Genomic DNA, 14,050 nt, shown 5'->3' on the forward strand with positions numbered 1-14,050 from the left:
AAATAGGAAAAAGTTACTACCAATAATAATACCAACAACAAAAACCAGCACCATTTACTGCACATTTATATTCAGACTCTGAGCCAAGCCCCTCACATACCAGTATCAGATTTATTTTCAGTCTTTCACTCTGCATTTATATCACTAGCACAACTTTGCTTCAACATTATTCAAGAGAAAAATAAACACTAAAAATAGGGAATTAATAGCCAATTAAATCTAACTGCTTAGAGCAAGAATATTAAATTGATAATTTTTATATTTTTAGGAGAACTAAAATAACTCTACTGATGTACTCAGTAGGGAGGGATACTGACACAGCAGAAAGCCAACTTTTCCATCATAACCTACCAATTCTTCAAAGGAAAGCATTTGCAGCTACCACAAGAGCCTAAAGGTTGTGCTAACAGCTAACTAGTCTATTCCCCTAGGGTGGCAGAAATGGAAAAGTTTTCAGCTACATCTATGACTTGTGTTACCACACCATCCCACCTTCCCTTACCATAACACACACACAAATACACACACACATCAGAAACTGATGAGCAAAGCTGGTATCTTTTTTCAAACTGTTCCTTCTCACAAAAGTAACACAAAAGTGAGAAGGAACAAAACCCCAGAAACCTGTATGGCCCACCTCTTTTCTATTACTGGCAATAATGGGTGTTTAAATCACCTTCTGACAATACAAAGATATGTCACTTAGTCTTCTCATAGGAAACACAGTAGCTTGAAAAATAGTCAATAGGTGTATACATACACACACACACACACACACACACACACACACACACACGCACATCTTCCAAGAGTCTCCTGACTTAACAGGCATAGTAGAGCAGACGACAGACAGATACACGATAGGACTGGAGGTTCTATTTGCTGGCTGGCTCCTTGTACCTTTTCAGGTCTTAAAAGGAAATAAAAAATGCTACAGTGTAGTTCCTCCCTAGGCACTGACCTTGTATTAGTTTCCCAGAATCCTCCTAAAATAATAGCAAACTCCAATCCCAAACTCTTACAAGATTTCATTTTTAAGTATAGGCGTTGGCAGAAAGTCTTTATTTTGCCAAGGAAGCTAAATATATATTTGAGAAAAATACTATCACCATATATTGCAAGGAAAAAAAAACACATTTTTCATAAGGAAATATCCATGCTGAGTCTTCAACTCCAAAAGTAAAATTTTTGTTTGTTTTTAAGGAAAACACATGGATCACACCAAAGAACAGATATTGCTCAAGGGAAATTTCACATATAATTTACTTAGTTCTATTCTCTTAACACCATACCAAACTTTTAAAGAAAATAACTGTTACAGAATATCATGTTAAAAGTCTGAAAAAAAAAATTCTTTTTCTACTTTGAGTGTTTTTTACAAAAATCTCAATACTAAACTTTGATTTTGTCCCTTTCACAGAAAAGGTAAAACACTTGATTCACACATCTATTTCCACTAATCTATACTTTCATAAAGTTGCACACATATTTAAAAAGAAAAAGAAACTTGCACTCAGTGTAAAACATAAAAACAAGCCAGGTGTGGTGGCTCATGTCTGTAATCATAGCACTTTGGAAGGCCAAGGTGACCAGATCACTTTAGGTCAGGAGTTCGAGACCAGCCTGGCCAACATGATGAAACCCCATCTCTGCTAAAAATACAAAAAAAAAAAAAAAAATTAGCCAGGCATGGTGGCACATGCTTGTAATCCCAGCTACTCAGGAGGCTGAGGCAGGAAAATCACTTGAACCTGGGAGGCGGAGGTTGCAGTGAGCCAAGATCGCACCACTGCGCTCCAGGCTAGGTGACAGAGCGAGACTCTGTCTCAAAAATAAACAAACAAGCAAACAAAACATAAAAACAACTGAGATGATGTAATTAAATAATCTTAATAAAACCAAATAGATATTTCTCAACTTGCAATACATAAAATTTAACAAAATAATTTTAAGCTTGGTAGAAATTAAATTAAAAAGAATTAGAGCCTTGGCTCATAGACATTTTAGCGTTTTTCTCAGAGGAATCCTCAGCAAACATACATTCTATCAATTCCACTTCATAAATTTAAAAAAGCAAAGGTTTATTCCTTTATGCCAAGAGGAAAGTTCCAAGGATTCCACTGAAGTTTACAAAGCAGCCTGCTACACCACCATGGTGGCAAGAGAGGAAAAGAAAGAAAGAAGGAAAAGTGCTGCTCCACTCCACCCTGCCTGCTGGGCACTGCGTGGAAGAACTGCAGGTGACAGCCCCTTTCAGCTGATCCTGCCTCTCACCACAGAAACATCAATGCTGGGATACTGATGGATATATACACTGAGAAAAGAACTGAGCAGAGGTGAATGAGAGAGTAGAGTTAATCAGCAACCCAAGCCAGAGCTGAGGGAGGCAGCTGTCTGCAAGAAGTCAGTATTTCCCTATTTCTCTTCCCTCCTCAATAAACTGAATGTTTATGCCCCTTGCCCTCCCAAATTCATATGTTGAAATCCTAACCCCTAACCAAAGTGATGATATTAGGACATGAGGCCTCTGGGGGGTGACTAGGTCACGAGGACAGAGCCCTCATGAATGGAATTAGTTCCCTTATGTAAGAGAGCTGAGAGAAATGGTTGCCTTTCCACCATGTGGAGATATAGGGAGAAGACGGCCGTCCATCTGTGAACCAGGAAGCAGACCCTTACCAGACACTGAATGGGCCAGACACTGAATGGGCCTTGATCCTGGACTTCCCAGCCTCCAGAATTGTTAGAAATAGGTGTTTATAAGCCACCAAGTCTACGGTATTTTGTTCTGACAGCCCAAACAGACTAAGACACTTCCTCAACCTATGCCCTTCACCCTACTTCCCCCTAATTTTCCCTTCAGCCGCTCTTCACTTCATTTAGAAATATCTCGATGTTGTTAGAAGTACTCAGGAGTAATAATATTTTATTGTATTTTATATATATACATATTTTTTTGAGATGGGGGTCTCACTCTGTCACCCAGGCTGGAGTGTAGTGGTGCAATCGTAACTCACTGTAACCTCTAACTCCTGGACTCAAGCAATCCTCACCTCAGCCTCCCAGGTAGCTAGGACTATAGGTGAGTGCCACTATGTCCAGCTAATTATTACTATTATTATTATTATTATTATTATTATAGAGACAGGGTCTCACAATATTGTCCAGGCTGATCTCAAACTCTTGGCCTCAAGCAATCATCCCACCTCAGCCTCCCAAAGTGCTGGGATTACAGGTGGGGGCCACCATACCTAGACTCAAGGGTAATCTTATAATCTTTATATCCTACAAAACTAGAATGATTAATAAATTTGAAATTTACATTTGTATTATTCCAGATTAAATTATATTTCATGAAAATTAATGGACTCTCTGCTCTTGTAGGGGTAAAAATTCTCTGTATTTTTGCAAAGAAAAAAGCCTAGAAGAATATACAAAAAAAAATGATTACTTTTGAGTGTTGGCATAACAGGTACTTTTACCAGCCTTTTTCTAATATTGTCTGCTAATTTTACGACAAACATATTTTAATCTCATAATCGCAAAACAAATTAATGGTTGAATTAATAGCATTTACCACGTTTTCAACATACCAACCTTAAGATCACAGAGGCCACAAATGTAATAGACTTTATATTAGAGCTTCCCTGTAATCCCAGGCTAAAAATGCTGATGTTCACAGGATCCTGGTATTTTAATCACCCAGAATTACTTCCTATTGTGGCATAATGTAAAGTGTAAAGCACTGTACAAAGGTATGAGGTTATAATCAGCCTTTGGTCAATAAGGTTCAAATGAAATGAAAACGTGATGTGACATTCTTTTTTAGTGAGACTTGAGATAATAACACATTTCATTCTTAAACTTTTTTCCTTTCTGTAAACTTGTACTTCTTCCAAGTTTATTCCATGATTACAAGCTCTTTAACTTATTTTCCCAGCATCCAACTATATCCTCAACAGTTATTCTGCAATCATAGTCCCAAGTTTTAAAGTAATGAGTGAAATGTTCATTCCTAATTATTTCCACCTTAAAACCCTCTCAGCTATGTGTGCCTATATGAACTACAAAATACTAGGCATTAGGTAATACAATGGTATGCAGAAGGAAGACGACAGAGAACAAGCCCTATCTACTCTTTATGGTGTTGCCTCCATTCTCTCCAATCTATCAGTCCCTCTTAACCTCTCTGACTCTCAATTCCCTTACAGACTGTGTCCTTCCACCACCAGGAAAACTAAACAAATAATAACTAAAATGAAAATTTCACCAGAGGGGCCTCAACAGCAGAAGAAAGAATCAGCAAACTTAAAGACAGACAATTAAGAGTATCCAGTCTGACCAACACAAAGAATGATGAAAAATGAACAGAACCTTGGAGAGATTCATGGGAAACCATGAAGCCTATAAACATATGTATAAAGAGAGCTGCAATAAGAGAAGAGAGAAAGGAAAGGAAAGAAAGATTATGTGAAGAAATGATGACTGTGGTGGGGTGCAGTGGCTCACACACGTAATCCTAGCACTTTCAGAGGATGAGGCAGGAGGATCACTTGAGCTTAGGAGTTTGAGACCAGCCTGGACAACATAGTGAGACCTCATCTTTACAAAAAATTTAAAAAAAAAAAATTAGCTGAGCATGGTGGTGCATACCTGTAGTCCCAGCTACTTGGGTGGCTGAGGTGGTAAGATTGCTTAAGCCCAGCAGGTCAAGGCTGCAGTGAGCATGATTATGCCACTGCACTCCAGCCTGGGCAACAGAGTGAGATCCTGTCTCAAACAAAATAAAATAAAATAAATTTTAAAAAAAAAGAAATGATGGCTGAAAACTTCTCAAATTTGATGAAAAACATTAATCTACACATCCAAGGAGCCCAACAAATTCCAAGTAAGATAACTCGGAGAGCCGCACCAAGACACATCATAGTCAAACTGTCAAAGCCAAAAACAAAAACAGAATCTTGAAATCAACAAGAGGGAAAAAAAAAAAAAAAAACCCTCTTCATATACAAGGGATTCTCAAGATTAGCAATTGATTTCTCATCAGAAACCACGGAGGCCAAAATGCAGAGATGACACAGTCAAAGTGTGAAAGAAAAAGACTATCAACCAAGAATTCTACATCCAACAACACTAATATTGCAAAACTCAAGAAGAGCTGGGTAAGACAGAAAAAGAATTACAACATTCCCAGATACAAAAACTGAAAGAATTCATTGCTAGTATACCTGATAAACAAAAAATACTAACAGGAGGCTTTCAGCTAAAATGAAAGGACTCTATATAGTAGCTCAAATCCACACAAAAAATTAAGAACACCAGTAAAAATAATGACATAGGTAAAGAGAAAAGAAAGCATAAATATATTTTTGTCTGTAACTCTTTTCTTCAATATGATGTAAAGGACAAATACATAAAACAATGTTGCGGGAAGTCAGGGACCCCAAAAGGAGGGACCTGCTGGAGCCGCAGCAGAGGAACATAAATTGTGAAGATTTCATGGACATGTATCAGTTCCAAAAATTAATACTTTTATAATTTATTATGCCTGTCTTTACTGCAACCTCTGAAGATAAATTGTGAAGATTTCATGGACATTTATCAGTTCCCAAATAATACTCTTATAATTTCTTATGCCTGTCTGTACTTTAATCTCTTAATCCTGTTATCTTCATAAGCCGAGAATGTACATCACCTCAGGACCACTATTGTACAAATAGATATTGTAAAACGTGTGTTTGAACAATATGAAATCAGTGCACCCTGAAAAAGAACAGAATAACAGCGATTTTCAGGGAACAAGGGAAGATAACCATAAGGTCTGACTGCCTGCAGGGTCGGGCAGAATAGAGCCATATTTTTCTTCTTGCAGAGAGCCTATAAACGGACATGCAAGTAGGACAGATATTGCTGAATTCTTTTCCCAGCAAGGAATACCCTGGAGAAAGAATGCATTCCTTGGGGGAGGTCTATAAACGGCCGCTCTGGGAGTGTCTGTCTTATGTGGTTGAGAAGAATGAAATACATAAGGAATGAAATACACCCTGGTCTCCTGCAGTACCCTCAGGCTTACTAGGATTGGGAAATTACAGCCCAGTAAATTTTGGTTAGACCGGATCTCTGCTCTCGAATCCTGTTTTCTGTTGAGATGTTTGTCAAGACAATACATGCACAGCGGGACATAGACCGTCATCAGTAATTCCAATTTTGCCCTTGCCTTGTGATCTTTATTGCCCTTTGAAGCATGTGATCTTTGTGACCTACTCCCTGTTCATACACACCCTCCCCTTTTAAAATCCCTAATAAAAACTTGCTGGTTTTGCGGCTCAGGGGACATCACAGACCTACTGATATGTGATGTTACCCCTGGAGGCCCAGCTGTAAAATTCCTCTCTTTGTACTCTTTCTCTTTATTTCTCAGACCGGCTGACACTTACAGAAAATAGAAAGAACTTACATTGAAATATTAGGATCTGGTTCCGATAAAACAATAATTATAAAATTGTGTTAGTGGGCTTAATGTATAAGACATATGTGCACAGTCACTGTGCAATACCATCCATGGTAAACTTGTGTGAAAATCCCTACCATGTTGGGGTTAAGTATTTAGGGTACTGATAAAATGCTATTCAATCTAGAAACTGCACACTTTCTAAAGTTCTATTAGGCAAACTCTCAATAAGAATATGAAGGCTATGGCTGAGAGTGGTGACTCATGCCTGTAACTACAGCACTTTGGGAGGTTGTGGTGGGTGGATCACTTGAGGTCAGGTGTTCAAGACCAGCCTGGCCAACTTGGTGAAACCCTGTCTCTACTAAAATACAAAAAATGAGCTGGGCATGGTGGTGCACACCTGTAATCCCAGTTATTTGGGAGGCTGAGGCAGGAGAATCATTTGAACCCAGAAGGCGGAAGTTGCACTGAGCCAAGATTGCACTACTGCAACCCAGCCTGGGTGACAAAGTGAGATTCTGTCTCCTACAAAAAAAAAAAAGAATGAAGGCTATAACAGATTTCAAGAGTTAAGTTTCTCCATCACATTCCAAATTTATATAAAGACACACATGCCCATGGATTCCTTGGTACATAGAAGTCTCTGTTTCAAAAAGGACATTTATAATTGGGTTATCATTTCCTATTAATCAATACCTAAAATTTCAGCTATTTACCCAGTTAACTCATGGAAGGCAGGGCTGAAAATGCTGTGCTAAATTATGGTACTCTAACATAGAAAAATAGCCTACCAATAATATTTATATTGGTTGATATAATAACATGCAATGATTTTAAAATGTGACAAATCACTTACCAAATGCTTATCTGGTAAAACATTACAAATACCTCCCCCAATTTTTTTTTTTTTTTTTTTGAGACAGAGTCTCACTCTTTCACCCAGGCTAGAGTGCAGTGGCACAATCTCAGCTCACTGAACCTCCTAGGTTCAAGCAATTCTCCTGTCTCAGCCTCCCGAGTAACTGGGACTACAGGCGCATGCCACCACACCCGGCTAATTTTTGTATTTTCAGTAGAGATGGGATTTTGCCATATTGGTCAGGCTGGTCTCGAACTCCTGACCTCAGGTGATCCACCCCCCTCAGCCTCCCAAAGTGCTGGGATTATAAGTGTGAGCCACCGTGCCCAGCCACAAATACCACTTTATGATCAATGGAAAATCACCAAATTAGAATTTTTTCAAATAATTTGCATCCTAAAGCAAACATAGGTCCAAGCATGGTGGCTCACGCCTGCAATCCCAGCACTTTGGGAGGCCAAGGCAGGATTGCTTGAGGCCAGGGGTTCAAGGTTACAGTGAGCTATGATTAAGCCACTGCACTCCAGCCTGGGTGGCAGAGCAAGACCTTGTCTCTAAAAATAAAAGTAACACAAACTTAGAATCGTGGACCACTTGTAGAAGTTTTTATTCTGTTCATTTGTTTATTTATTCAAGAAACATTTATAGCACACTTGCTGTGTCAGACACTACGGTAGGAACTAGAGATAAAAAGACAAGGTCTGCCCCTCAAAGTACGCACAGTCCAGGGAGAGGCTCCCATTCTAGAATTAAAGAAGGTATGATTAGAAAAGACCTAATAGTTCCCTTATTTAACAGATGAAACTGGAGCTCATCACTACTTAGCTACTAAGGCAGACAGACATCCAGGTCTAGAAATTTCCCACCCCATATGTTCTTTGCACCACACTTCTTATGACTAAAAGTGATGAAGGAGTGTTTCCATGCAGGCGAAGCAGAAACATGGAACTGTGGGCAATATATGTAATAGTTATTAAATTAGAGACAGAAACCCCTAATGGATATGGACAATATAATTATTTAACAATTATTAAGTAACAATTATTTAAATAAATATCTAACAATTTAGACACAAACATCTCTAATAGATGTGATATTATGGTAAAGCCCTAATCAGCAATCTTTACTGAAGAACTAAAATAAGGTAATATAATAGTAAGCCTTCTGAGCTATAATTAGTTTTGCCTCTGTTTTCCGATCTGTAAAATGGGGATATTACAATTTTATTTCACAGATTGTTGTGAAAATTAAGTGAATTAATACTTGAAAGCACTTAGTAAGCCTGGTATCTAGTACACACTCATTAAATGTTTAGTATTCTTGTGAACAATCATTTCTTAAATGTACTAGTATGATACATAAAGACCAAAACAGGGAACTATTTTCTTTAAGGGATTATCCTATTATTATAATGGTCTTATTTTCTGGTGACTAATAAAATCTTACTATATTATATATTTCAGAAATAGTATTTAAAATGAATAAGATTTAATAGTATGACCCCTTTCTCTATAAAGACCTTATCAGTCCTAAAGCTACAGAAAAATAGACATTAATTAAATTACTAATTAAAATAAAATTCCATCACAATTTTAATAAATTATTTTGTTCAGTATTTCTGAGATCACAAATCTTAAATATCATTAAGAGGATATTCAAAGATGACTTTCAAGTAACTAAAAAGTTTATGGGCTACATGTGGTGGCTCACACCTTTAATTCCAGCACCTTGGGAGGCCAAGGAGAGAGGATCATTTGAGCCCAGAAGTTTGAGACCAACCTAGGCAACATAAGGAGACCTCTTCTCTACAAAAAAATTAAAAAATTAGCCAGGTGTGGTGGTACACGCCTGTAGTCCCAGCTACTCGAGAGGCTAAGGCAGGAAGATCACTTGAGCCTAGGAGGTCCAGGCTGCAGTGAGCTGTGATCCAGCCTGGGCACTCCAGCCTGGGCAACAAAATGAGATCCTGTCTCAAAATTTAAAAATAAAATAAAAAGTTTATGCAGATTTTCTCATTCTACATAAAATATTCTTAAACTAACATATGTAAAATAAACATTCATTATATATATTAATGAAACTTTTATATTAAAATAAATCATCACCCAATATCAATAATAAAATAAATAACTGTATTTGTATCCACTTACTGCAATCTCTCTACAAGCCGACATGGATATTCCTGTGCCTTCAATTTGCTTCAATGCATATTCCTTTTCATCTTTTCTGCACATAAACAAAAAAACATTATTTTTCCATATATCACTTTCAGATTCAAAATTATAACTACAAAAACAATGGAAATGCACTTAATTTCTCAGTGATATGTAAACACTCTCATTATACCATGCATTGCTTATTATTTTTGATAATTATTTCAACTACAGAAATATGAAATACCAGAAGAAATTCATGTCACAATGAAAACATCAGACAGAGCCAAAACACAAAATTCAAAATTGAAACAGAACAGGATACTAAACACAGCACCAGTTTCAAAGAGTAAACAAGCATAAATATAAACTCAAACATATTGCAAGATAATTCCACTCCTGTCTTAATTATCTGGAGTCTACAAAAGCATTCTGTTATAGACATTCGCTATAAAAAACTGACAGACATTAACTCCCAGATTCATTTAAAGTAATTTCATAGTATAAGAAGCTTTATAGGAATGATAACCCACTGAAACACACTGTATCTCACCCAGGATGGGGACATTCAAAAGCCCGAGGACCTCAATCAAAAGCCTTTTAAAGATTTCAAAGCTCTAGCCACCAACATGTCATTCTCAGGAACACTAGGAGAAACCCAGTAGTTAAAGTGGATTTTTCAAACAATGGACATAGTATTAGGAATCCTGGGAAATCCCAACAGTTACTAAGTTGCTTAACCAAGAGAATACAGCAGTTCAAAAACTAGTGAAACATTCTGTTAAAATATTAATAGTATGAGATAAGCAGCTAGTACAATACAGTAAGTACAGTAAGCATTCTCAAGGGTGCTGATACCAGAACCAGCCACACAAAGGTCTCAGCTGAATGTCATAAGTATAGTTCATTTTGTGAGTTGTTCTTATAGAGAAGTTAAATCCATGCCTTCCAAGTTTTGTCTTTTGATCGTTATTAGAGCCTCAGCAAAGTATCACCATGTCACGATGTTTTTGTCAAATATAGCGCCAAAGCAGTGCCACATCTGTCTTAGCTATTCCTCATTTTCCCTATTCTGTGTTTACCTGCAGATAGAGCAGTTTAGGATGTTATTCAAAATCCACATTTTAAAACACCATTTTACATCCCTTTTGAAGATTTTCACAATCATCTATAAGCAAATAATTGAGTTATGGTTACTTTCCCTCACAATAAGTTTGAAAATTATATCCATTTTTCTTCCAACAGATAGCATTCAGGAAATAATTAAACAGTATTTTGACAAACAAAACATACTAGGTATGGCAACAAGATGGACTATGATGCAATTTTTTAAATGATGGCTAGAAGGTCATTAGAAACGTAGAAAATATTTACCATATACTACTGAGAAAATACACAAATTATACTATATAAAAATATACATCTACAAATATGTTGAAGGCAATACAAAAAATTAACAACAGTTACGTTAAGATATAGGAAGTTATGTCAACTAACTTTAGTGCTAATATTATATTGCCTTTAAAAAGCCAAAATAAATTGATACTCTGAGAATACCTACTAAAACAATCTTTAGTATTTTCAAAGTGATAGCTCAGGCATGTTTTAAAGAGCAAAGTCAAAAATAAGGAAAGTTTAAATGATCATTTTTTCCTTTTTCTCCATCCTGTTTTTTGCCCAGACATAAAACTAGACTTTTTCAGACCACTCAGAAGCCACTAAGAAGCACAAACTGCAGGTGATTGAATGTAATCAAAGCCAAGTGTCCCTCCTGTGCCTTAAATGTATTTGTGGGCACATGAGTGAGAGCACATGTGCCTGAGAAGCTCAACACAATGCTTACAATGTAAATTTTATTCATTTAATAATTAAGTTATCTATCAGGTATCTATTGCTAAATATGTAAGTTTGATGTATTCTTGAAACAAAATTATAAAAGCTTTCTGAAAAATTTTTCATATGAAACTATAATTTTTTCAACAGAAACATTTCAATCCTCAGTTCCCCTAGACAAAGTAGTCCAGAAGCTCATGTAATTGCATAGTTTTATTTTTAATACTGTAAAGAATATTACACAATCTGGATAGGTTATAGTTGCTATGGAAACTATAAGATCTTTGCAGTAAGTCAAAAAGTGCAAAATTAACACATCAAATTAATGGCTTTTGAATTTCACATCCAGGCTGTCAAAGGAATTTGAAAGCTTGAACAGAAGAGACTGAGCATAGGCCTTTTACTCTAAATTATGTGGACAGGAACAAGGAACAAACCCAGTAATTATTTCACTTAATAAGTTTAAATATAACTTCCATCTGTTAAAATAAAATACTAAAAAATTTGCAATTTTAAGATTTATTTGCAACATTTAAATTGAGAATGAAAGGAAGTACATACATCATTACTATTTCTCTTTGTAAACTAACTGTCAGATGGTAAGTGATGATGCAGCATCTCTAAGGTTCACCATATGAAGAAGTTGCAAGGTCCCAGAGGGCATATGGGACTCCTTGGCACTGTACTACGTGAATGCCAATCTTTGGGCATATGCCAACAGCTTAGTCTGAAGACGAAACATGCATCCTTTAACACAACATCCAGAAATATTTCAATGATTAGGCACATGAGACAGGGAAGCTTTATTGCTCTCATCCCCTCTCCAGGAGTTCCGCTGGATGCCCCTCTCCAGGAGTTCCTCCAAGTAGAGGAATTCATACCTCACAGCTTAGATGTTTCAGGCACATGTAATATTAAATATCATAAAAGAACAATTTTTTCTTTTACATGACAAGGCTGAAAAGCAGGTGAACCTGCCTAGCCTACACTGCTATGATAATCCAGCTTTTAGAGGCAGCTTAGTTCCTCCTTAAAACTATTTCATTTCCAAATTACTTTTATTTCTAAATAACATAGACAAAGCAATTCCAAAGCCTTGCAGAGAAACTGTTTTCTACATTTTCGTGTATATTAGACAGTATGATTAGAGCAACTGCATATCGAAATTAATCAGAGGAATTTACTAAATGCATCCAGAAGAATTAAAAATACATGTATTTGTATTATAAACATGGATAAATGCTATATAGAATTTTTAAATATCAAGATGTTTCTTCTGTATGTCTATAACATGTAGCAACACCATGAAAACTTCACTCTCAGCAGTCACAATGAAAAACAATTGTTTGATGTGAACATTACATAACAAAATAGAACAAATAAATTTGACAGAGACCGATTCTATTAGGTCTTCCATCTAAGACACCACGTTCCTTTTTTTTTTTTTTTTTTTTTTGAGACAACTGTGTCCCCCAGGCTGAAGTACAGTAGCATGATCTGGGCTCACTGCAGTGTCGACTTCATGGGCTCAGGTGATCCTCCCACTTCACCCTCCCAAGTAGCTGGGACTGCAGGCACACACCACACGCCCAGGTAATTTTTGTACTTTTTGTAAAGACAGGGTTTCGCCATATTGGCCAGGCTGGTCTCGAACTCCTGAACTCAAGTGATCCGCCCACCTCAGCCTCCCAAAGTTCTAGGATTACAGGCCTGCACCACCGCGCCCTCCTGGCTCTGGAAAATTCTTGATGCAAACAATTCTACAGAGAGTAGAAAATATAAAAAGCACACATCTGTGCAAAAAATAGAAACCATTACCTTAAAATGAAAGCTTACTCCCATACAGAAAATCACGCTCAGTGGTAGAATTTAAATGTAATACAGGGAAGAATTTCTCAAGTCTAGGGAAGCAAGCCCAACAGGAATATCTCTTAAATGAAATATTAGGACCTGTTTTAATGAAAAAGATAGTCTTACACCTTTCAATAACATCCAAACTTGGTGACCAGTCCCCACTCAACTGTAGCAAGGTAAAGCACAATTCAGTAGCCTACATGCAAAAACGCAGAGTTTAACCAAAGTTCCATTTGTTGTAGTCACAACTGGACTGGCCCAAGGCTCTTTGACTCCTATCAATAATACTGCTGGATGTCCAGACCAGCCCTGGGCCATGTTGATCCCAAAGATCTACAGTACACAAAAAATTTAGAAGAAGCATCTTTTAAAGAAAGATAAGAAAAACCAGAATCAGGCAAGACTGAAGGAAAATTTTAAAGTATTCAAAATAACAGAATAAAAATCATTTTTCTTTGTTTCTGATAAAAACAGAAAAGCCTTATTATTTTATATCAACTAACAACTACTGAGTTTATATTATGTATCCCAATACTGCCAAACTCTTGGGATGAACAAATTAGAGACAGGTATCAGGAAGTTCACAATCCACATGGAAAGAGATTCTGGGTGACCAGAAAATAATAAAAGTAACCCTGATGTGCTCCACACCCACAAAAGATATGCACAGTAAGTGCAGAGAGAATGCAACCAATAATTCATTCAGAGCTTTAAGGAAGGTAACTCCATAACCCATGCCTGAGGGAGGAGTTCCCCAGGTAGAGGAGGGATAGAGGTTAGAGAATTCCAGGTAGAAGTATGGCATAAGAAAAACAACAGAAGCATATTCAAGAAACAGCTGGCATCCAGTATAAATAGAAAGCTAGGTGCGTTATGACTAGGGCAAGACATGAGGTT

General features: G+C 36.9%; 1 protein-coding gene across 8 annotated transcripts in view; it reads right to left on the reverse strand.

Moving 5' to 3' along the window:
* CDK19 (cyclin dependent kinase 19) overlaps window positions 1-14,050 on the reverse strand; it is a 201,103-nt gene that overhangs the window by 121,258 nt on the left and 65,795 nt on the right. For all 8 annotated transcript variants that reach the window (XM_063631114.1, XM_055261377.2, XM_055261341.2 and 5 more), the window contains one exon: window positions 9,464-9,539. In XM_063631114.1, coding sequence (XP_063487184.1) covers window positions 9,464-9,487 — 24 coding nt within the window. In that variant the 5' untranslated portion in view covers window positions 9,488-9,539. The remainder of the gene's footprint in view (window positions 1-9,463; window positions 9,540-14,050) is intronic.

The sequence above is a fragment of the Symphalangus syndactylus genome, chromosome 2, assembly GCF_028878055.3.
Source record: "Symphalangus syndactylus isolate Jambi chromosome 2, NHGRI_mSymSyn1-v2.1_pri, whole genome shotgun sequence".
NCBI classification, from domain to species: Eukaryota; Metazoa; Chordata; class Mammalia; order Primates; family Hylobatidae; genus Symphalangus; species Symphalangus syndactylus.